We start from the raw sequence: 24,590 nt of genomic DNA, 5'->3' as shown, positions 1-24,590 counted from the left end.
ATAATAAGAAGTTATAAGCTAACGCGTTTCTTATTATAGCTTTATACGTACGCGGGGGAACGCGCTTTCCTAAAGCGTTAGCCGTAAAGGTATATCTAATTATATCGTTAATACGTCTTCCTTCCTTCCTCTCTTTTTCCTTTTTAGGTATTTTATTTCGAAAATCCCTCCTCCTATAATTATTATATTCTTATTAATCTTTAGCCTACCTTTTTTATTATTAATTTAAATTCTTATTTTTACCTTTAACTTATTATCTTTTTTTCCCCTTTCCTTAATTCTTTTTTTTATTTTCATTATATTTTCCTCCCGCTCCGCCGGAATCCTCTTCTTCTTCTCCTTTTCTTCCGTTTATAAAGACGTACGTCGCGCCGATTTAGCCGATTTAATTAAATTCTTACGGGAGATTTACGGTAGTAAAGATAACTAGAGTAATATAAAGAAGTATTAGTTTAATACTCTAGATAACTACGATTCGGGGAAGGGTCCGATCGAGCTAGGATCCGATATAGCCTAGGCCTTCCGGCTATCCGTTAATCGATTCCGAACCATGAATTAGTAGCTATAGGAGTAAACGAGGATAGCCTTAGCTAATTCTTTCGTTTACGTCGCTTATTACGACTATCTTACTAACGAGGATATCTACGCCTTTTATATTATAACTAACTACGACTTCGAAGGTAGGAAGGCGGCCTTCGAAATAAACCCGTATTAAACGATAGGTTACCGATCGGTAGAATCGTTCGATTTCCTTACCCGTTAATACCTCTTCGATAACCCCGCCTTTATTTTAGTCTTTACGATTTATACGGACCTAGTAAACCCCGAACGAGTTATTACCGATCCTACGAAGTTCTCCTAGGCCTACTTCGCCGTAGCGTTATATTTTCCTAAGCTCCGGAAACTATATAGTTTTAATATAGTTAGGAACGGCGCTCTCGATCGGGCGGCGTACGCGTTTGGTTAGTTATAACAAGCCTAGGGAGACGATAGCTTCGAGCCCGGTATAACCCCTTAATCTACTTATTATATCGCGCTAATAAACTAATAAGATAGCTTTAGTTACGGGTTTTAAAGCGGTATTTTACCGTATTTTATCTTTAAACGACCGATCGAAATCGCGCGTTAAGCCTAAGAAAATAGGGGCCTTAATTCCTTTAATACTATAAGAGAATACGCCGAAGTAATAAAGTAGTTTTATAGCGTTTAAGTTTTAAAGGAGGGGGTAAGTATCGTTAAGCGTTTTCGATAAGCCGTAAATTATTAGAAGCGAATTAACCTTATTAACGCTATAGTATCCGCTTAGAATATATCGATCGGCGAGTCCCTTAGCCGTAAATCCTTCGTTCGGTTTATCGTATAAACCGAAGTCCGTCGTTCCTTTATAGCTTTAATACTTAATTCCCTTTACTCCTTCGTATTAGCGGATATAAACCTCCGTTATAATAACCTCGTTAAGGTTATAACGCGTTCCCTTCCTTTCCCCGGACTAGAAAGGATTAAGGCTTTTTAATCGGGGGAAACCTCTATACCGTATAGGTAGAGGGGAAATACCTAATTAATCCTTAGGACGCGCCCGTTCCTTTGCTATTCCCTTAACTAGGAGGGCTAAGACGAAATTAAGAAGAAGGTAGCCGAAATAAAGAAGGAGAACGCCGATCGGGTTAGATCGGCGAGGGTAAACTAGGCTAAGTTAGTTATAAAGTAATAAAGGGGCCTCCTTATAATATTAAACGGGAAATTAAAGGCGCGGCCGTAGTAGTTAGATAGTAATCGGAGGAATGGAGTTTCGCGGTAGTTTTTAAAGGAAGATATTAATCGGGACTTACCGTACTACCCTTTTTAATTTAATTATTCCTTATAGTATAATTAAACTAAGGAGGCTATAGTAATACGGTAAAACATATCCTCTTAATATATTACGTAATACGTTACGATAGGCCTTATACTTATATAAAATAACCATAACTTCCGTAAGTACGGGATATACTATGCTTATTATTTAGTTTATTACCTAGTTAGATTACTATCTTTATTATTTTTACCTTAATTAAAGATTCGTTTTTATTATTAGATTCGTCGTTCTTCGATTAATATATCTATCTTAGTTATAGGCGCTTAAGTTACTTCGTCGTACCGCTATAGCCGAATAAGTAACTTTTACGTTTTACCCCTTTTCTCCCCTTACCTCTTATGCCTTCGGACTAGCGACTACTATATCTTTACGACTAAGGGGTATAGCTAAGATACGATAACTACATTAGATTCCTTGCCTCTCGATTAATATAGCGATACTAGTTTCATTTATCTTGGACTATCGTACGTACTATAGTCTTCGATAGAGTATACTTTCGAGTGAACCTATCCGGGTTTCTAGCATCGCGTACGCTCTGCTCCTCCTTAGTAAGTAGACTTTACGATAGCCTTTATTATAGCTATTTTCCTTTATTTATACCATTGAATTTTTTTCTTTCCGATTAGTATATCTATTTAAGTCGCGACGACTTAAGTCTTTTACTTATATCGCTATAGCCGAATAAGTGGTTTTTTTAGCCCCTTTTTTACGTATATCCCTTTTACCTTCGGGCTAGCGATTACTATAACTTAACGACCGTAAGCTAGACTTAAGGCATAAATATATTATTTAATTCCCCGCCTTTAGATTAATAGGATTCCTTTTATTTTTAGCTATATACGAGCTTCGTTTATATTATAGTTACGGATAGAGGGCATTTCCTATTTATTTTACGGCTCCCTAATATCGCATACGTATTATTCCTTCTTAATATATAGGTAATAGATTAACGTATTATAGTTTATTCGCCGCTACGGCTTATTATATATATAGAGGTTATTTTTATTTACATAAATTAAATGTTATATTTGATAAATAGCATCGTAATATTAGGTCCCGGTATTATTTACGTTTTTTCGTTACTAATTATTAAAAGCCCGATTATACCGCGCTTTAGTAATAACTTATATAAAGGATACCTTAATAGGTAATCCTTTTAGGGTTTATCGCCTATACTAATCGCTAATACCGCGAAGGTAACTATTAAAAATAATCATCGGTACGAGGCGCGTTAATAGGCGAAAAGTCCGTTAATCTAAGCCATAATAAAACCTAAGACGTCCTAGCTTTAATTCCGAATCTTAATAAAGTCCCTTATAATAAAGCATACGCGCTTTTTCTTTTTTTTATAATACGCCGTTAATAAGTATTATAAAAAAGGCTTAATATTTTACTTACCCTTCTATAAAGGAAAACTTCTTCGCCTATTATAACGGGGTATAGTTTATAACCTTTATATACTTTCTATATTCGCGACTATATACTTCCCGTAGCTTCGATATAAATATCCCGAGCCGGTCGACTTACTATAGGTTTATTACGTTACTTAAAGTATCCTTTCGCGTAGTAATATACCTGCGTATTATTTTATAAAGTACTTTCGGCGAGGAATGGAAGCTATTTCCTTAGATATCGAGATACGATTCCTTTACGTCGTTATTTTCGTTAAGCTTAAAGCGAGGGTTTAATGCCGCTATTAACGAAGGATAGATAATCCGTACTTATTAGAAGATACTATATAAAGTAAGTATTTTACGGGCGAAGTAACCGGAGAATATAAATAATATGATTTACGATACGTTTTTTATTCGTATAAGAGTAGCTATTACGTTACGATAGTTCGTAGAGGAAATTAAAGCTTTATATTTCCTAAGGTTCGTTTTAGTTTAACTAGAGAAATAAAACGCTTAATAACTTCTATATTACTTACTAGTGCTTCGCCTCTTTAAGAAGAGTAAATATTAAGTTATAAGATCCGTACTCGGCTATTACTTCGGGGATATAAAATCCGGTATAAATATTCGGAAGACCTTTTATATTAATAAATTTATTTCCCCTCTCTTAAGGATTTATTACTCGGCGCCGTATCGTTAGGGCGCTAGAAGCGAACGAGGAGGAAGGCTTATTTAATAGAAATATAGAAGCATTACTTATTATATCGCCGTATACGCTACTATTATTATTATTATTATTATTATTAAAAGCTATACCTCGAACTATATTACCTCTTATACTTATAACGCGAGCCCTTATAGTATTAATCTATTTATAGCTAATGTTAATATTAACTTAATAAAGAAGTTAGATAGCTTTTCGGCTAGTAACGATTATTTTAAATAAGGCTAATCGTATTACTTACGATTATTCGTTCCTTAGGATCGTTATAAGTAATCGCGTAAACGTTTAATAAATAATAACTACTTAATTTATAGCCTTAAGGTTTCGTACCGGAAATTAATACGATAAAGTATCGAGGTAGTTTTTTACAAGTATAATAATTATATATCGGTAATTCTCTTTAATATAATGCTCTTTTAGTTAGTAGCGAAGGAAAAACGGAAGGATTATACCGCCTTTAATAAGCTCTTAAATCTTTTAAGATTCGAGGTATTTCTTCGGAGATTAAAGGCGTTATTATTTTAGAGGAACTAGGAACGATTAATATACTATATACGCTTCGTCGATCGCCGAAGTAGTTAATAAAGATATACCGTCCTTAAAGATAAAGTTATATAATATTTTAGAGAGACCTTAGTATTCCGAATAATATGCGTCGATAGGCCGGCTTCGGATAATATTTAATACTAGAAATAGGAATATAAGAGTATTCATTAGCTTATTATCGTTATATAGCCCTAAGTTAATAAGCTTCTTCGCCTTTACTATTTACCTTCCCGGGGATTAGGATATTTAGGCCCGGTTTATAATAATATACGTATAATAGCGGCTACTATTTACGGTATTATAATTTAACTTATGGCGATTCTCGTTTTCGATAAAGTAGTACCGGTATAGCTTATTCGCTTAGTAATTAAGGTAACCGGATAATTTCTATTATAATAATATGTCGCTAGTAATATACTAAATAAAGAAATATACGAATCTCTTCTTTCCTTTAATCTTTATCTCTTATTTTTTATTTAAATAAGATATATGAAATAATGCTTATATAATATCTATTAACTTAATAGCGTAAGGCCTAAGTATTAGTAATAAAATACTATGCTTTTTTAGACGCTAGCTTTCGGGTAAGAATTCTAGAATAAAATATATACCTTGGATAAACCGATATATATTTCTATATAAGTTAAAGGCGTTTAAAAATAACTAAAAGGATAAGGATATTATAGGTTTACCGACGAATTTATCTAAGAAGTATCCGCGCGTAAAGGCATTAATCTCTAGCTCTTCCTTATGAGGTAATATTATCTTTACCGGCCGGAACTTCTTACTCTACGTATTAAGGACGTATTTAAGCGTATGGAACGTAATAAGAGGTCCGTTTCGGTATATATTATCGTATGGATTAAAATTATAGTCGATAGTAACCGGGTAGATTTAATATAGGAATACGTTAGGCTATATTAAAACCTAGTCGTTTTTAATTATAATTAGTTTTAAATACCCTTAGGTCGTTCGCGGAACGCTTAATCGGATATTATTAAACGATTATTATAACGAAGGTAGGAGGTTATTTTATTAAAAGACCTTCTATAGTAAAATTACCGTTCCCTTAGTAGATAATGCTTGCTAGGCCGCGATCGTAAAGTCTAAGCCGTAATAAGCGACCCGGCCTATATAATCCTTATTATAAACGACGTTACCGAACGGGTACGAATAAGCCGTATATTTCTATGCTATAAAGTCTAATAGGAATATAGGTATCCTATCTAGGTATGAAAAAAACTATCCCGAAATAATTCGAAGCGATTTCCCTTATTAACGTACCTTTTATAGATTTCGAATAAAGCCGTTTATATAATATACTATGCCCCTATATATATTACTAAGTATCTTTTTAGATAATAAGAGCGTTAATATTATCTCTAGGAAATCGAAGACTAAAAGCTTTTCTTCGAGTCGGGTACGAATAGGTAGAAAGGTACGATCGAGTTTTATAATCGCTTTCCATAACTTCCGTAATAAGAGGCTTTTCTTAAACTTTTAGATTAATATCGGCTTTTATTTCGAAACCCCTTTAATATCCTTAAGGTCCTTTACTAGCTAGAATATTTCCGTTAGTTACGTATATACTTCCGGAGAAATATGGTAATGTTATTTCTAAACGGCTAATATAGTACGAAACGGCGAAAGGACGTAAATATTTAGAGTATATATTACCTCGATTACGTTATTAGTAATAATTAGAGCTTCTATTAATATAATATACGATATTACTTCTTTCGTTTCTTCGTCCTTAAAACCGATATCTTCGACGTTAATATCGTCGATTACGCCGATAATTTTCGCCGTTTCTAGGTCTAGTTCTAAAGGTTTATCTTCGTCGTAAATACCGCCGTCCTCGGCGGATTTCCGTTCTAGTATATTACGGGTAATTTCTAAGGTCGTTTATTATTCGGTATCGTTTATTAGGGGTTAATTAGTATCGGGGGGATCGCCGTTTCGTACGATATCGTTTAGTTAGACTAGCGGGGCGTTATTATTACCTATGCCGAAGTTATCTTAGTTTATTTATTTAATAATAATACGCTTAATACTAAGACTTACGGGATATTTAATTAAAGAGAAGGGGACGGAATACGACGGTATAAGTTAGTCGGATTCGTTAGGATTATCGTCGGGCTCGTTTAAGAAGCTAAGGGGATCGTATTATTCGGAATTTCGGCGGTATATTAGTTATTAAGGCCGGAACTAAGCATTCCGGATAGGCTCGGTAACTTAACTATATCCGCGATAATATATTATCGGTAACGACTTTATAGGGTCGTTTTTCGAGGCGTATTATCTAAAGGAAAAAGCGAGAGGCCTATAATTACCTACCTAGGTAGGTTCGTATAATAAAACGCTTTACGTTACCGATAAAACCGATAAGTAATAAGGCTTTATTTTAATCCCCTTCTTTTCCTTCGGTTCCGTAATAATAACTCGGTTTATGCCTTGCTTTCCTTCTTCTTTTAGGCTTTATTATAATTACGGCTTCCTTACGATATCCGCGTAGATATAATGTTAAGATAGAAGGTTTTTCATGCGTTATTTATTTTTATCCGTCCCTAGATTATCTTTAAATTACTACTTATCTTTAGATTACTACTTATCTTTAGATTACTACCCGTCTTTAGATTACTACCCGTCTTTAGATTACTACCCGTCTTTAGATTACCGCCTATCTTTAAACTACTATAGCTAAAAGCGTTACCTTTAACCGTAACGATAGTAATGGGGATCCGTTTAAAGAAGAGACGGTCGGAACTAGTACGGAGGTATTAAACGTATTATCGGTATATAAAGCGGTTCCGGTATAGCCGGAAGAGACCTTAAAAGAGTATTAAGATCGGGTTAAGGTAAATATTTCCTATATTATTAATAGATATCGGGGTTTTTATAATTCTTAGTCGTATTTTAAGTAATATTAGGCCTAAGGCCGACTACTTTACGCGTCCGAGTTAAAAAAAAAAGCGCTAATATAAAAAGCCCGACGGCGCTAAGAATAAAGTAGTCGAGTAATATCTTAAGGATACGTAGATTTTAACTAGAGTAGTATTTATTTTAGATCTAAATAATAACCATATAGATATAGTCGTTAGTTACGTCCTAAGGAAGTTCGAAATAAGCGATAAGCTCGCCCTTTACGTATATAACATTACTAGGAAGCGTTTACGGGGGAACTTTAATACCTAGAAAAGTCGTTCCATAAGAAATTTAAAGGTAATTACGCTACTTTATATACTTACCTAGGTAAATATCGTATGCTAATAATTATTAAAATCATATTAAAGTAATTATAAAAGACGGTAAGAACTTCGAGTTCGTAGAGGAAGAAGATATAACCCGAATTCGAAGGTAGCTATATTACCGCTTTAATCCGGAGGATTTCGTTAATATCTTTTATTAGTTAGAAAACTACGTCGACGTTTGGTAGTCCTCCGAAACGTTTAAGACGTAGTACGTATATAAGTCCTATACCCGTTAATATAATACCTAAGGTATAATAAGTCTAACGCGTCGGTAGTTATTTACGCCGAACTTAATATATACGTAAAGAAAAATATTAATTTTAAGTCTACCGATTCTAACGAGCGGGTCGCCGAATACGATTATAATTAGAAGGCTTATTTCTATCGGTTTAACGTTATCGTAGCTTTAAAAAAGTAGAAAGATATAAAGCTTAAAAAGGGGGATATTAAACTAGCGCTACTTATTATTACTATAGCGAAGAGTATTAGGAAGAAGCGAGTATTTATAAACCCGGATAAGGACGAAACCTTTACGGCCCTTAAACGTCCGAGGTAGAATTAAATCCCTAATTAACGCTTAGGATTCCGTATCTTAAGTAAGTAGGTATTTTTACTTACGTAATTAGGATTTATAGAGTCGGTATTACGATACCGAAGGCGTACCGGTATAGCATTTAATTATTACGAGTAAGGAAAGAAAGGGTATATTATTACCCTTTTTTAAAACCTATATAACTATAATCGCTAAAGTTATGGCTTATATAAAATAAAAGATCATAAGTTTAATAGCTAGGGGTTTCGTTATAAGGCGGCCTACGTAAATATTAATATATTCCTATCCTTATTATCGCATTACCTATAAATTAAACCTATTATATATTCCTAGGGGATATTTAAAATAAAATTAACGTACTTTTATTTTAAAGTTCGTAATATATCTAGTAAGTAGTCCTTCTTATATTAAATAATATCTCCCGTATTCGTTTCCTACCTTCTACGTATATAGCTATAATAATATATAGAACCTACTTCCTTTCGGGCGGTAGGTACTTTAATAGATATAATTAGGTAGGTACGATAATAATAAATTAACTTAAGGAGATATTTCTTACCTTCTGCTTTTTACGAATCCTATTTCGTCTTTTCCCGAGATTATTACCTTCGATTTTTATCATACCTTTCCTAAGCTTCTAGGTACGCCTTCGGAAGCTATCCTCGTCGTCGCTTATAGCCTTTAATAGCTTCGGTAAAGTTATTATTCCTATTAAACTAGCCTTACGTATCTAATTAATTACGTAAATAAGTAGTTTATAATTAAATTATTCTTCCTTTATTAACCCGTTATATTTACCTAGACCGCTATAGCCTTAAGTACCGATCCGTTTTACCGTAGGTTCGTTAAGGCTTTTAAAGACCGAGCTACGTTTCCGAATGGCCTATCGGTAGCCGTATTCCTCGGCTATATACGAATATTAAAGGAGTATAATTTCGCTAACATACCCGAGTAAATTAAAGGCTACTAGGACGCCTTCGCCGTAAAATTACTTACGGTAACTACGATATTATTATAAGTAGTTCGGGATAGTCGTACTAGAAACAGAAAAAAATTCGTTATACCCGGAAACCTTCCGGATATTTAATACCATAACTACTACCGGTTAATTATTAGGTTTAACATGCCTATGCGCCGTACCGAAGGCCCCGTCGACCTTAATAACGGGGTATATATTAAAAAGGAGGGTAAAGAAGAAGAAGAAGACGAGGAGGAGGAGGGGGAGGAAGAGGGGAAGAAGGAGGACGACGACGACGACGACGACGACGACGATTTCGAGGTTAACGAACGGCTACGAAGCCTCCCGGAAAGAGAGGTCTACTACTACGATAATGTAGCCTTTAGGATCGAAGTCGATTAACGAATTATAGCCGAGTTCGACGAGGAGGACGAGGAAAACGAGATTAAGAGACTATTAAGTAATAATATAGGTAGGGATAACGACGGGCTCGATTAATTACTAAAGCGTTATTAGGATAAAATAAACGAGGAAAATCGCGATAAGCTAATACCGGCCCGTTTATAAGGCTTTACCGCCTGGTATATCTATAGATTTAATTCCTAAATACAAAAGAACTTTTATTAATATTATAATTTAGGAACGGTCGAAAGATACGTAAGTTTTAATACTAAGCTTCGACTATTCCCTTATATATTCGTTAAATTCCGTTATATCCTTACTTATCTTTAATTATTATTATACCATCGTACGAGGAACGCAGGAAAAACGCGGAAGGAACGCGGGAGGAACGTAAGAGATAATAAGGGATAGAGAAATCTTACTCGGTTTTTAGAAATCATAGCTATGGTTTTACGATTACTATACGATTTTATTATAATTACTCGGTATACGGATAGGCTTAACTAAATTACTATAGGTATTATAGGTATACCGCTTTTCTTTTGTCTTATATTATTAAATACCTACTCTAGGTAACTAAATAAGCTTATAAAGATTAATTTATATTTATATTCTTTCTAGACCTAGATATATTCGAATGCTACTTACGTTTAAATATACCTATATAAGTAAAGCCTCGTCGTTTTTATTAATATTATTATCGTATCTATTTTAATAAAAGACTACTCGGGTATAATATTAGTATTATTATAGTATTTATTTTAATAAAAAACCGATAGGATATAATATTAGTATTATTATTATATCTATCTTAATAAAAAACCGATAAGGCATGGTATTAGTATTATCGTCGCATTTATTTTAATAGAAAACCGCTAAGGCATAGTATTAGTATTATCGTCGCATTTATTTTAATAGAAAACCGCTAAGGCATAGTATTAATACTATCGTCGCATCCATTTTAATAGAAAACCGTTAGGGTATAGTATTAGTATTATTATTACATTTATTTTGGTAGAAAATCTTAAAGGTATGGTATTAGTATTATTATTACGTCCATCTTAATAAAAGACTACTCGGGTATATTATTAATACTGCTATCGTATTTATTTTAACGTAAAACTATTTAGATATAAAATTAATATTAATATTCTATCTTTTTTAAGAGAGAACTATCTAGATATAGTATCGGTATTATTACTCTATCTAGCTTAATAAAGAACCTAAAGATAATTATTTCCTTCTTTAAGATAGCTTCCTAATGGAATATGTTATTTATATTAAATTATTTCTATTTAGTTATTATAATAGATATTATAATAATATAAAGCTCGCTATTATAATAATTAAAATAACGTTACGCCTAAAATATATATATATTACTAGTTATAGTTAGCCATACGATATAGCTACGTTACCTAATAATCGTATTAAGATTAATACTATACTTGTTATAGTATCGATTTAATAACGATATTATATTAATATTATTACGTAGCTAGTAATAATGTCGATATAGATATACTAGTAGTAACTATATCGAAAATCGGTTATTATAACCCTACCTAGTTACGCTATTACTACCCCGACACCATTACTGACATAGTGTCGACAGACCCCCCCCTCCCGGTATGGTAGGTATGACCTACCTAGGTACCTCTAGGTGCCTCCCACAGCTGCTTCTTACATGGACTTTCTAACGTAGTGCCTCGTTAGGCGAGTATGCAGCTGTAAGTATATATTTCACGTGTCATTGCTGATGCAACGGAGGTGCTAGGGCCTGGGAGCCTAACCACATGCAGGTACCTGATATAGCCCCAATCAGGTCGCGGCCTCTTATGTACCCCCTTCATTTTCGGGTACTTGGGTTTGGCCGGGCGATACCGGCTTTACAAAGGTACCTGACGACGGAGGTTCGGGGGTTCGGTACTTGACCTTTGCCAACCCAAAGCTGCCTACCCAAGGTACCCACACATGTATGCATGTACATATCCGTATGTGGATGAGTGCAGCTCAACCGCGATTATGTAGCAAAATGGAACCTCGCTCCGCCCCGGGCTCTCGAGGTTACGTAGGTACCTCGCGGCAAGGTTCCTGGCCAATTCGACGCCATTCCGACCCTTCGTCGTCCGCCTTCATCCGCAACGCCAGAGCTAGAGCCAGAGCCAAACGACAGACGCAGAAACACTTTGCTCGCCCTGGTGATGCCAAACCATAAACTGCCAACAGGTAAGCAGCAGCGTCTCGGCTTACGGCGAGTTAGACCGGCTGTCTCCCCGCACCTCCTCCCCGCCAGTTTTACCTCTTACCTCTCTACCGCCAGCTGTGACTGATCCAGCGTCCAACGCCGCCAGCTAAAGGCCAAATATCCAAATACCTACATAGAGCTCATCTCCTCAAGTCGTTGCTTTCATCTCCCCCTCCCCCCTTTTAGCTGCTAACTACCTTATTTTCAGCTGTCTGACCCGCCGACCGCTTTATTCGCCGATTTCTCAGCCCGTCTAGAGACGTCCTGCCCTCGCCGAGCCAACACCCTCCTGCCCTTGGGCACCCATCCTCGATTATTGCTGTCGTTACTCACATCGTCGTCTTGGGCTTGGTATGGGGGTTCGGAACCATCTATCCAGGTCGACTAAATCCAACAAATACACATAACTGATTCGTCGTCGACCTCATCTCGCTCATATTCTTCCCCGTCATGCCCTTTACCATCATGTTGTAATCTACACATGGTTTGGGTACCTACAACCACCGTCGACCGCCATCTACTCGCTCCTACCTCTACCTGCCAACTCCAGCCAGAGTCACAGAGCCTCTACCCCCACCCCCAAGAGCCGGCCCCAACATTGTGAACAGCCAGTATGATTAGCGGCCGGGGTGGTTCCATGATGAGAGGCCGTATTCGCCCCCCACGACGAGTACGTCCCATATATCGGCCTACCCTATTTTCTCCCTCGATCACTCCCACAAGGCAACCTACTAACTCGGCTCATGTAACAGCCTTCGACGCAATCGACCAGTGCCAACGAGTTCGAGCAGTGTTGGGAGAAGCTTCGAGATGCCCTCCGCGACATACACATGCGCAACGCCGGAAACCTTTCCTTCGAGCAGCTATACCGGTATTCATATAAGATTGTTCTGCAGAAGGCCGGGCAGCAGTTGTACGAGAGAGTGAAGGCATTCGAGGAACAATGGTTCGCCGACGAGGTCATACCCGCCATCTGGGCACTCATTTCCAAAAAGCTCATCAGCGTGGCCCTCGATGAGGTTCCCGGAGCCAGCGTCGTCGAACGCCGCGCTCTGGGGGAGATATTCCTAAAAGGCGTCCGCAGTTCGTGGGAGATGCATAACATGTCCATGAACATGATCGCCGACATCCTAATGTATCTCGACCGTGGATACACTCAGGACAACGGCCAGCCGCTGATATATATCGTCACCATCGGCCTATACCGCGATCACATCCTACGGTCAAGCCTCAAAGCGATCGGCTCGGATCGTCTCATATTCCACGTCTTTAATGCTACCATCATCGATCAGATCAATATGGAGAGAGAGGGTGATGTCATAGATAAGGCCCTGTTGCGTAGCTGCATCTCTATGCTGGAGATTCTTTACGAGACAGACGAGGAGCTGGAGCACCAACGTCTGTATTCGACTACGTTCGAACCCGAATATCTTCATAGCAGCCGGATCTTTTATAAATCCGAGTGTGAAAAGTTGCTTCGCGAGGGCGACGCGAGCGCGTGGCTCCGCCACACGCAGAGACGTCTCGCCGAGGAGGCCGATCGATGCCAGACTACGGTCTCCCTTCTCTCCTTACCCAAGATCATACAAGTGCTTGAGCAGGAACTCATCACAACCCATTTGGAAGAATTCCTCAACGCCGAGGGGAGCGGTGTCAAGGCTATGATCGACAACGACAGGATCGAGGATCTCAACATTCTCTACCAGCTCATTACTCGTGTCGATCCGAAAAGGGCCTCTCTACGTAACGCTCTTGCGGTACGGGTCATTGACCTTGGGACGGAAATTGAGAAGACTCTCAAGAACACAGATTTCAGCGTTGCGCAGCAGGCCGACGTTGAGGAGGTCGCCGAGGGCACAGACAAGTCCAAACCCAAGGCCATCAACGCTGCCGCTCAGCAGACAGCCGCAGCGGTCAGGTGGGTTGACGACGTTCTGGCTTTGAAGGACAAGTTTGATCGGCTCTGGACCCAGTGTTTTGCGGAGGATCTCATCCTGCAAACGGCACTGACGAAAAGCTTCTCCGACTTCATCAATTCCTTCGATCGAAGCTCCGAGTACGTGTCGCTATTCATAGACGACAACTTGAAACGCGGAATCAAGGGCAAGACCGAGGCCGAGGTCGACGTCGTGCTCGACAAAGCCATCACTCTCCTGAGGTATATCGGGGAGAAGGACAAGTTTGAACAGTACTACCAAAAGCATCTAGCTCGTCGCCTGCTGCACGCCAAGTCTGAGAGCCAGGAGGTCGAGCAGGAGATGATATCACGCATGAAACGTGAACTTGGTAACAATTTTACGCAGAAGTTCGAGGGCATGTTTAGAGATATGCACACCTCCAGGGAGACGACCGATCAGTATCGAGACCACGTTCGCGGCCTCGGAGAGCTCGACGAGAATCAGATCGATCTCAGCATCAGCGTCCTCGCTGGTAACAATTGGCCCAAAGAAATCATGGGCCGCAGTTCGGGTCTCGCGGACGGATCAAAGGGCAAGACTGTTTACCCGCGTGAGATCCAGGGACTCCAGGATAGCTTTTTCAAATTCTACACGAAGAACCGCAACGGCCGCGTCCTCACTTGGCTTGGAAATCTAGGGACCGCGGATGTCAAATGCGTATTTCCGAAGATTCACGGGAAAGCCGCCGGGCCGCTCAGCAAGGAACGTCGTTACGACATCAACGTGTCGACCTACGGCATGATCGTACTACTCATGTTTAACGACGTAGCTGGAGACGAGTGGCTGTCGTTCGAAGATATCCAGGAGAGGACCAATATCCCACAACTGGACCTGATCAACGTTCTGACGTCTCTGTCCGTGATCAAGGCTTATCGCGTTCTTCTCAAGGAGCCACAGACCAAATCGGCGGCCAAACCAGGAGATCGATTTGCTTTTAACCGCGAGTTCTATAGCAAGGCGATCAAGATCAAGGTCCCTTCGGTCAACGCGGCCAACAAAGTCGAGAATGACGAGGAGCGCCGAGAAACAGACAAGAAGACGGAGGAGACGAGGATGTACATCACCGATGCTGCCATTGTCCGCATCATGAAGTACGTGTCATTGTTTGCGCTCCAGAGATCAAACTAACGCGGTATCGTTCTAGGCAACGCAAGGAACTCGGCCACACGCAACTTGTTACAGAGGTCATACAGGTTCTGGCCAGTCGTTTCAAGCCCGACGTGCCCCTCATCAAGCGTCGGATTGAAGCATTGATTACACGCGAGTATATCGACAGGATGGAGCTTCCCGACGGTAACCCTGGTTACCAATATGTCGCTTAGTTCCCCCTCCTCCGTTGCAGAAACCCAGTCCCCCCCTGCTGTCATACCTCACTGAAGTCGAAGATGTGTTGGAGGGAAGAGACACGGAGTCTATATGACAAATAATGGCGCCCTATTTACAGTCCACCTGATTAGATTTCGCTCTCCTTGTACGGAGGGTCGCGTATACAGTCACAGCAGATTTTCCGTCGAGTCCCCCAAATTCGAGCTTCCTGGCACGCTAAGTGCGGATCTAACAGGCCTCGCTTTTTCGATGCCCAGATCGGGGTCCACAAACGGTACTTATCAGTTTCGGGGACCCGAGTTTTCATTCTCGACTGCATGCGTGACCATGGCAAAAGGGCGAGTCGAGGTATAGACTACACGCATATACCTAGTTAACAGACAGGCCGCCGCGCTTGTATCGAGATTCACAAGAGGTACTATAACTATCATGTCGATGGCCAAACGAGGATAACATGAAGAAAAAAGCAGAGTCGCGGTGTCCCCTATGCTGTTGTGGCCTAGCTTCCATTCTGGGGCGGCACGCCGGTATCCGTGTTGGCGGTCGAAGGGCTCGCTGGAAGGAAGAACAAGCAATTGTCATACTGTTGGCGCTCGTATCTAGGTAGAAGTGCCTTTGTGTCCACGCACATCACGATCTACCACCGTTGCGCATGTAAGATTGCATAGCATCATGCTACGAGCATCCTTAGAGGAGTCAGCACAAAGAACCATGGGTGCTCTTCTTTCAGGCTTGAACAAAAGCTGTTGTACTTCGACCTACGCTTCCCTTGATACAATCAACAAGCTGGTTATCTCTCGCCCGGGGGCTTGGAAACTAAGCTGAAGGGTGACATCGACATAATAGAGTCTAATCGGCCCAGGCGAACAAGGCCATTCTCGCAACAAGGGGGAAACAATACATTATCACGTTCGCACAATGCCCTTTAACGCTTCCGAACATCCATCTTCCGGGTGTCTTCATACTCACCTTCTTAAGCGTGCCATGCCGCTTTACTTGCTCGGCGCAAGTACACGGGCTAATGCATCATCACTCTGGGTCCCCTCTCACCCTAGCATAACCGAACCCTCCCCTCTCCCCTTTCCTCCCTTGTTTTGATATTCAGCGTTACCATCATTAGCCCTATCCCTTGTTTCTTTTCCCCACCATCTCCGGGCCGCTGCCTGTAGATAGGAACATGAGCAGAAAACGGCAGAGTCTCCTGCGGCTGGAGGCTCTTGGTGGCCTTTCCGACTGTTACAGCGAGGTTGCCACCATCCGGCCGGACGGCATCGATAACGACAGCGATGCAGGCTGGGAAACTTCCAGCAACATAAGCACCGAGGTCGTCGTCTTTGATAAGCCGCCACCGCCAGGTAGCCATCTTCGGTCTATCGGCAGTACTGTTGGTGACGCGGCCAAAACCACCACCGTCCGGAGATCAGATACGGCCATATCGGACCCAGTGCCGACGTCACCATCCACCTCACAACGGTCTAGGACAGTCTCGTCAGACCCCACAGGCGATTCTTCCCGCTGTCACTACGCGCCGACGGGTGAGCCCGTAGCAACTAGGCTGCGGCGGACTCGTGCACAGCAGAGGCCAGTGCATGATTCTGCCGACTCCCAGGAGAGACGGCGGCTGGGTAAAAGACTCAGCCAACTTCAGCGTCAGGCGGCGGCTAGGTACCCTGAGTCTCGTACCTCTTCCGTAAAGAGGACGAGTAGCGGGTACAGCACTAGCCACGAAGGCGACTGTAAGTCTTCTACTAACCCACGGCCGCTAAGCGGTAGTAGTGACAACTGGAGGCCTCAGAAGCCGATCTATGCGCAGCGATCTCCGTCGGGTCACGAATCACAACCCGGATGCAGCGGTTCGCCATCACCGCAGCCGGTCTCGTCCAGGTTCTCGGCCTACATGCCTCGAGACGAACAACAATCCTCCCCGAGCTCACGGCCCGGATCTCTGAATCTGCCTGGAGTTTCTGGGCAAGATTACGACAACAACGACTGGGAAGACGAGGATCTACATAGCGAACGTACTGGCTCATCATCCTCGCTTGACACGCGCGCGTCGAGTGGACGAAGTAGCGTGCGGTCCGCACGCATAAGTAGACTGTTGGAACGTCAGCGTCGTAACTGCGATGCACATGATGTCGATGTCTGTAGCCGCCCGCCGTCCTCCGCCTCCACCGCGTATAGGCCATACCATCCGTCCCCCAGTCCGTCACCATCCATATCCCCCTCTATCGGGCCGTACACCTCGTCGCCACCCACACGGGGTCGCCAGATGGTAGATCGTTCCTCACACCCTTATCCTCACCCATCTCCGCGCCCTTCACCTTCTCCTTCAGCCTCTCGGGCTCCTCTTCCCTCTCCGACTCCGTCGCACTCCCCGTCCCCGTCCGGAACCAGTGTAGCAACAGGTGCAGCAAGGACAGCAGCAACGGCAGAGCCACAACTGAAGCGCGCGCCAAGCCCGTCGCGCGGGTCCTGGGTCTCGGACCGGCCGCGACAGACGCGTCCGCCACTCATAGAGCGGGTGCGGGAGCGGCTCGAGCAGGGCGTGCACCTGAGGCTCCAGAAGGCAGGGCGACGACCGCTGTCGAGCTTCCACGTGCGGCGGGTGGTCAAGTGCGAGGCGGCGACGCCGCTGGTACCGCCAGGGCCAGGGGCCGTCGGCCTTGTGGGCGATTTGGCCGAAGTGGAGGCTGATATGGGCATGCCTTTCGCGATGCGGTGGCGGAACGAGATGCTCAGGCGCGAGCGCGAGGAACAGGAGGAGCGGGAGCGCGAGATCCAGAGGAGACAAGCCGAGGAGGACGAAAGGCGCATGAGGGAGCGCGACGAGGAGACAGCGAGGAGGGAGAGCGGAAGCCGGCTCCGGCGCGAGAAGCGAAAGCCGCTGCCGCTGAAAGTCCCGCTACGCGACGATTCGCTGTTCCTCGGCGACGCGGTCGCGACGCGGACCCCGGCGACAGACTCCTTCTTCGCGCCAGCGTGGTCGCAGGACTCGGCGCGGCGCTCTCAGCCGACGCTCCCGCCGCTGCCGCCCTCAGGAGCTATCCGGTCTCCGCCAGCCTCCTCTGCACGCCCCGAAGCTCCGACGCAGCCGCCATCGCCGCATCCGCGCGACAGCGCGGACAGCTTTGACCCCGGCGACGATGACGACGACCGCAACGACTTACCCAGCCGGCGGTCCTCGCGCAGCGGGAGCTGGGGCGAGGGCGAGGGCGAGGGCACACGGAGAGGAGGGGCTGACCCGCGTGCGATGTTGGCGGACGAACTGACTGAGTCTCCGGAGTCACTGATGCAGCGGAGAAGCGGGCTCTCCCAGAAGAGCGAGAAGCTGAATTGGCTGTGAAAGGTTTGTTTTTTTTTCTTGTTTTTGTTTTTCGGTTGGGGAGTTGAGCGATCTGGAGCGGATATCCATTTTCTATTCGGTAAGTATGGGGGCCGACCCTGTGTTCTTCGCGGCGTAGGGGATACGAGGGACGATAGGTATACATCAGTGGTGTGCAATATGCGCTTGTAAGATGGCTGTACGAAGGGCGTCACATAGGGCATAGGGATACCGGGACATCAGGACATTGCGTGGACATCATAGGACTGGCAGCCTAGGCACGATGAATCTGACGAAATATGTTAACTGATGTGCTCATGATGTTTTCGTGCTGCGGTGGGTCATGATATATGTGCATGTAACGCTTGCTTGCTCTTGATACTTTGATTTATCTTGTAGATGTGATAGAATCGCCTGCGATAATATCCTCTCCTCCCTCTCCTCGTGGGGCCTTCTAATACACCCCAAACCCCTTCACCACTCACCCCCTTACCTAACCTTTACCTTTCCAGTCTGACAGTTCCCTGCCCCCCCCCCCCCCCGGAATTCAGTACGCGCGATAGCCCAGCCCAGCTCACAGGGAAACGCAACCGTCCGCGCTGTCCTCGAGGAAGAGGCCGCCGTAGATCTGGCCCTCGCTGATGCCCTTCTCCTGGAAGCCCGAGTTGGCGACGTCCGAGGTGCCGGTCGGCTTCTTGAGGATGCCGATCTGGTACTGGCCGCCGCCGCTGTTGTCGTTCCTCAGCGGCGCGGTCACGGCCTCGAGCGGCTCGTCGCCCTTCGAGTAGTACACCTGCAGGGTGCTGGGCCTCGGGGTCTCAGCAGCTAGCTCCGAAAAGGGGGAAGGGGGGGAGGGGGTAACGGAGAGAGAGAGAGAGAGACCTACTTCTTCGCAAAGTCGAGCGTGATCGCAAAGTTCTGCCAGGCCTGTGCGTCGATCGGCGTCGACCACACTTGGCTGTTCTGCCGGTCGAGCACCTTGAACGTGTCCTTGTCGCTGCCCGACTTGCCGATGATGGTGCCCGTCTGGAAGTTGAACTGGTTCGCGCTGAAGTCGCTGGTCTCGTGCCAGACATTCTAGAGGTATTATTACTCTACAGTCAGCCTCGGATCCGCGTCGCTTCAAATCCCAACAGCGTCTATCTTTCCGTTTTCTCTCCCCTCCCCCGCCCCTCAGAAGTTCCCGTACCAGATACTCGTGCGTGAGGTTCAGGGTGCGCTGGGGGTCCTGCTTGACGCTGAAATGCAGGGTCCTGACGCCCTGGGTGCCGGGGCCGTTCTCGTTCACGTCGCCCTGGATCTGCAGGCCGGCGCGGCGGAAGCCCTGCTGGTTCTGGAAGACGGAGTTGTCGTTGATGGTGACCTCGACGGCGCGGGAGCTGGCGTCGTCGAAGCGCGAGCGCTCGACGTCCGGGAGCAGCAGGATCGCGGAGAACTTCTCGCTGCCGCGGACGTTGTCCGGGTCGAACGGGCTCGTCGCGTTCGAGTCGAAGTCCGCCGGCGTCGCGTCCGCCGGCACGAGCCCGTCGAGGACCACCGGGCATTTGATCGAGCCCGTCCCGCGCTTCGCCGGGCGCGCGGAAGCGGTGGAGGCGAGGAGGAGCCCCGCGAGCAGCGCCGAGGATAGTGCCATTTTCACTGCCTTCGAGGGAGAGGAGACCATTTCTAGGCGATAGCAAAATATCTCTGATAAAACTAGGTAGAGGCTTAGTCCAATCGAGCAATCTCCCCGGTAGGGGCGATGCCGTCGATCTTTATATACAGCTGTAGGTCCGAGCGTTGTCAAGCGCCCAAACTATCACATCCGCAAGGAATAATTGGATGGCCAGATAGACAGAGATTCCGGGGACAGAGGTGGGAGAGAGCTAGGATGGGCCTGGGGGACGGTCTCGAAAATGGAGCAAGACGTTCCGAAACCCCCACAACGTAAAACCAGGGGATCTTTAAGGGGGCGAAGTGAGCGGCGAGGAGGAAAAGTGACGCCATCCGGAAAGATGGGGAGACCTGTCCGGGCAAGAATAGCTATAGACGTTCCGGTGCGGTGGCATGTCCTGGCCAAAAGGGACGGTTCCTTATAAGTAGGTTATTGGGACGGGATATAAATCACACATGTAATAACATCAGTTATCCCCTTCATGAACCCCAAAGAATGGCGTAGATCAAGCCGCCACGATATCCGATTCGAATGTCATCTTAATATAGGCGCGTTAGCCGTCAAGTTCTTGCCTTCTCGATCTCGCATGACCACCACTCGGCGCGGATGTACGATCGACCGCCAAACCGCGGTGGACGTGCAGGACAACATACGGTAATACCTAGGTAATACTATCGTCGCCGGATGGGCGACTTCGACTTCGTAGGCCGCCGCCACTTGGAAGAGCGAGCCCCGCACCACTTCGCGGAGACCACCGCCAGCCATACCTGGATAGCCATACCTGGATAGCAAGCAGCCCGTTTGCTGGAGGGCGGGTTGCGAGGCATTAATTTACGGCATCTCAAAGCATTCGAGAGATGCGTCTAGGTATTATTGCAACGATAGTAGCATGGATACATCTGCTAAATGTAGGTATGTATTCGGTGCAGGAATCCACCCGGACAGTGAGTCCTGCGTCCGCACCTCATCATCACCCAAGCGCGTGATTTTATCAACCCTCTCAACCTCGTCGCCAAAGGCGAAGGCCCGGCCCCCGATCAGCAGCCGGGTCTCGGCATCGGTGGTGTTCTCGAGGATAGCCTTGCAGGTTATCAAAGAATTCACCTGCTTTATAGAGACTAGAGGCAACCTTGAGCTTTGTTTTCTACTCTTTACCCGACGTATTTCTAGTGGGCACTCTGCCCCAACGAATTTCTAGTACACACGCAGGCGACAACTAACACCCACTGTGGAGTATTAACCCTAGTAGATGCAACACAAGTCTCTGGCATCTCCTTCAAGCCATGGACAGAAGATTGAGGCTACCCCTACGCAAAGCAGATTAATTTCCGGGTAGTTACTCGGCCCTAAAATGCCTGCCTCGCCTCATGCTCCCATGGTGTCTTTTATGTTCTGTATCATCGCTAGGACTCTCTCTTTAGAGGAATTCCTTTCCAGGTAGCTAGCTGATTAATTCAACCTCTTCTTCCCATATTTCATTGCTCCCACAGCAGAGCAACCTCCGGATGGGATGCGCTTTGGGTTAGTATGTGAAGCGAGCGAAATGCACCACCAAGTCCTCGAGGTCCGGTCGGATCTGGGCTCTGGGGTTTGGCGCAGGGGCCGACGAGGGTGGTGGGACGGCGGAGGAGGAGGAGGAGAACAAGACGTGAAGATGAAAAAAAAAAAAGAGAATCGGGATGGACGAGCAAACGGAGGAGATGTTGGCGATGGGCGAAATACCTATAGACACGGCTGCTGACAAAAATCAGTTACAGATAAGGAGCTAGAGGGGAGGAAAGTAGATATACGAAGCAAGTACGTAGCAGGTAGCGGGGAATGGGTGGTGAGAGGTGGTACTGTAGAGTATTGTGTACGGATCTGGTCGAGGATTGAAACTCCCCGCGCCCGTATGATCCGGGGGTGGTCACTGTAAGATTTGTAGGCCGGGTCCTCCCTAAGGGTAGTGTATGCTTACGTCCCAATAATTATCAGGTAGATCTTACCTCTTGCACTGCGGTGCTGTCGTTCTTGGGCTATAACTCGTTTGGTAAGCAGGTGATATTTCTCGGTTCAAGAGCCTTACCGTCTCAGCCTCGCCCTCCTGCGACATTGTTAGATATTATTTGAGACTAGTGCATGTTATGAAGACTTACGGCCTCTGATGACTCCAACTCAGCCTAGCAAGTCTTGATCAGACACATGTGTAGATGTATCCCAAGTTGAAGATTGCCCACGAGAATCGCGTTTCGGCCGGTCTTCGGATCACCACATGTCAGTTTCCAATCGTGTCATGAGTGTGGTCGGGATCATCGTACATCTGCAGTTGGGGCTTCCTGTTTCATGAATTATTTGCTAATGCGAGACGAAGCCTGAGATCTCTTCACTAACCTTCGCTTTCTTCCGGTATTCCTGAAAGTTCTTTGTCAGGTTTCAAAGATGTCCAAAAGAAAATAATGTGACATGTACAACTAACCTTGGCCTTGGCCACGTGCTCCTGAATCATAGTTAGCCTGTTATTGTAGATTTGCTATCTTCTGACACATACCTTCTGGAGCTTCTCAAAGTGCTGAGTGCGAAAAATTGTTAGTGGAGCCATACTGCGCAATTGTAGGACATTCAAGTTCAGTACCTCCTTCTTCTCGTAGAACTTCTATGTAGAAAGTTAGCACGGGATAATCGCGGGAACAGAAGAGAAACACATACGGTGGCGAGCTTGACGTGGGTCTGCTGATACATTAGATTCAGGGGTATCCGAGTGAGAATTATCACAATTACCTCTATCTTCTCCTCGTACCACTTTCCAGACAGTCCTCAGTAAGAGTCACAATCCTGGAAATTGTACAACATACCTCCTTCGTCTCCGGCTGTGAAATGATAATTGTAAGTATGAGAAGGCTAGCGTCTTTGGGAAGGATTGAATATGACTCGGTACCTTCAGCCGGGGCTTCTTTGGCTCGGGGTCGGGGGATGGTGAGTCCTCCCGTTTGGAAAGCTAAGAACTTTTTCTCCATCTGTTCACAGGCTACTCGAGCACTGAACATACGGGGCGTTTTACCCCGGACGCCTGTCGTCGGGGACCCTGTTCATGGGAGTCAGGTCATCGAATCAGCAGCTAGGGTACGGTGGACTTGCTTGGGAGGGCTTCTATTTGGCTCAAGTCAGTATAACTCGGGTAACTTTACGCCATTGCTGAATTGGAAGATATTGGGAAAATAGAACGTGAAAACTCACCTGGATGCTCCTCGGGCCTTGGCTACCGAAGACGAATGTTGTTAGTAAAGGAATCACATGCGATCTGTCAACTCTCACAAGCTTGGTGGCCTCCTTCTTTGTTAGTGATATTCCCCATTCAGGAATTGCAATGATTTTATTCAAATCCTTACCTTCTGAGGCATCTCGACTAAGCCAGCTATTACGACTAGTGGACGAGACTCGTAATGGAAAAGCTTAATAATGAAGCTATCTATTTACCTAAAGCTTAAGCTAATCTCCTATTAAAGCCTATGAGGCCCATTGAAGCCTATAAGGCTTATATAAGCTCCGTAATCGGTATCGGAGGATGCCGTGGATGCCGTGATACCAGCCGTGTAAATTAGCCTATGTATAAATACTCCTCGCAGCTGAAGAGTGCGTACATACCTGGGTGGTCTAGCTAGATACCATTAGACACCACAACGCAGCAAAAACAGGATTGAATGTGCGTTGAATGGATCAAAGACGATTTTCCTCTCAATTTTCGGGCCACTCACCTGGAGATGGATTGCTGGGCTTGACGAAGAAAGGAGTCTGGGCACGGACAAGCCGGAGACACCAACTGCAGAACGGCCGTCGGGCTGGGTTCTTCCTCCCATAACCCAGCGTAGTGGACAGCAAAACTCATCACTTGGGATGAGTCTTATCGAGGAAGGCCATGGTCGTAGGCACCTCTCAACTTGTGCTGGACGTTCTTGCAGGTAGCCCAGACAGGATCAAAATCGACGGTACCATCGGCCTTCATGTAATTTTCGAGAGGCGGTGGCGAGTGATGAGCCCAGGTATTCCGATCGATCGTCTCGGTGGTATCAGGGCTCAGGTCTTTGGCAGTATCCTCGATATTAGTACCCTCGGTGCCGCTGACAGTAAGCTCGAGATCGTGATTAGGCTTTCGCTTGACAGCCGTTGGAGACGTTGTCTCGTGAATCTAGACCGGTGGCCTCGGGCGTTAGGCGAGAAGGTGCAGAGTCCATGTCGGCTATGCTGTCTCTTCAAAGGCGATTAGTGTCTCATAATTGCAAATGTACCAGTGCTCGGGGCAAATTGTAAAACTGTCGAAGCGTTGCTGGAGGGTGTGGGTAGTGTTGTTGTGTTGTAAAACTGGGCGGGCTCGTCAGAGTCGGTTGGTCTTTTTAGGCAGCCCGGAGATTTATACCACTGAGGC

The 24,590-nt window shown here is 44.8% G+C and overlaps 4 protein-coding genes across 4 annotated transcripts; 2 read left to right on the top strand and 2 right to left on the bottom strand.

Moving 5' to 3' along the window:
* Nucleotides 1-12,331: 12,331 nt before the first annotated feature.
* GGS23DRAFT_144732 (putative cullulin 3) lies at nt 12,332-15,354 on the top strand. Its single transcript, XM_051511288.1, has 3 exons — nt 12,332-12,601; nt 12,684-14,980; nt 15,034-15,354. Exons 1-3 carry the CDS (start codon nt 12,545-12,547, stop codon nt 15,209-15,211), a joined length of 2,532 nt encoding a protein of 843 aa, XP_051370386.1. The 5' UTR covers nt 12,332-12,544; the 3' UTR covers nt 15,212-15,354.
* Nucleotides 15,355-16,392: 1,038 nt separating this feature from the next.
* GGS23DRAFT_598449 (uncharacterized protein) lies at nt 16,393-18,558 on the top strand (the record flags this gene model as incomplete). The annotated part of the gene is made up of 3 exons (XM_051518781.1): nt 16,393-17,286; nt 17,397-17,620; nt 17,673-18,558. 3 exons carry the CDS (start codon nt 16,393-16,395, stop codon nt 18,556-18,558), a joined length of 2,004 nt encoding a protein of 667 aa, XP_051370385.1.
* Nucleotides 18,559-19,077: 519 nt separating this feature from the next.
* Nucleotides 19,078-20,811, bottom strand: GGS23DRAFT_576098 (uncharacterized protein). The gene is made up of 3 exons (XM_051516838.1): nt 19,727-20,811; nt 19,424-19,614; nt 19,078-19,340 (listed from the first exon to the last, which is right to left on the bottom strand). Exons 1-3 carry the CDS (start codon nt 20,198-20,200, stop codon nt 19,112-19,114), a joined length of 894 nt encoding a protein of 297 aa, XP_051370384.1. The 5' UTR covers nt 20,201-20,811; the 3' UTR covers nt 19,078-19,111.
* Nucleotides 20,625-23,568, bottom strand: GGS23DRAFT_611808 (uncharacterized protein; the record flags this gene model as incomplete). Its single annotated transcript, XM_051520441.1, has 12 exons — nt 20,625-21,271; nt 22,177-22,206; nt 22,257-22,274; nt 22,327-22,350; nt 22,408-22,428; nt 22,562-22,582; nt 22,647-22,667; nt 22,719-22,823; nt 22,877-22,969; nt 23,023-23,252; nt 23,405-23,426; nt 23,557-23,568. The coding sequence occupies 12 exons, from the start codon at nt 23,566-23,568 to the stop codon at nt 21,062-21,064; spliced, it is 807 nt and encodes a 268-aa protein (XP_051370383.1). The 3' UTR covers nt 20,625-21,061.
* Nucleotides 23,569-24,590: the final 1,022 nt, after the last annotated feature.

The sequence above is a fragment of the Durotheca rogersii genome (assembly GCF_024521655.1).
Source record: "Durotheca rogersii strain YMJ 92031201 chromosome Unknown GGS23scaffold_17, whole genome shotgun sequence".
NCBI lineage: Eukaryota > Fungi > Ascomycota > Sordariomycetes > Xylariales > Xylariaceae > Durotheca > Durotheca rogersii.
Note: the sequence above shows the minus strand (reverse complement) of the source record. Positions and strands in the feature narration are given on the sequence as shown.

Bases quoted from the DNA above. Each gene is read 5' to 3' on its own strand.
- GGS23DRAFT_144732 (XM_051511288.1), top strand. From the start codon at position 12,545: ATGATTAGCGGCCGGGGTGGTTCCATGATGAGAGGCCGTATTCGCCCC. The intron at 12,602-12,683 runs GTACGTCCCATA...CTCATGTAACAG, and splicing joins GTATTCGCCCCCCACGACGA to CCTTCGACGCAATCGACCAG. The intron at 14,981-15,033 runs GTACGTGTCATT...GTATCGTTCTAG, and splicing joins GCCATTGTCCGCATCATGAA to GCAACGCAAGGAACTCGGCC.
- GGS23DRAFT_576098 (XM_051516838.1), bottom strand. From the start codon at position 20,200: ATGGTCTCCTCTCCCTCGAAGGCAGTGAAAATGGCACTATCCTCGGCG. The intron at 19,615-19,726 runs GTACGGGAACTT...TAATACCTCTAG, and splicing joins ACCTCACGCACGAGTATCTG to AATGTCTGGCACGAGACCAG. The intron at 19,341-19,423 runs GTAGGTCTCTCT...CCCGAGGCCCAG, and splicing joins ACGCTCGACTTTGCGAAGAA to CACCCTGCAGGTGTACTACT.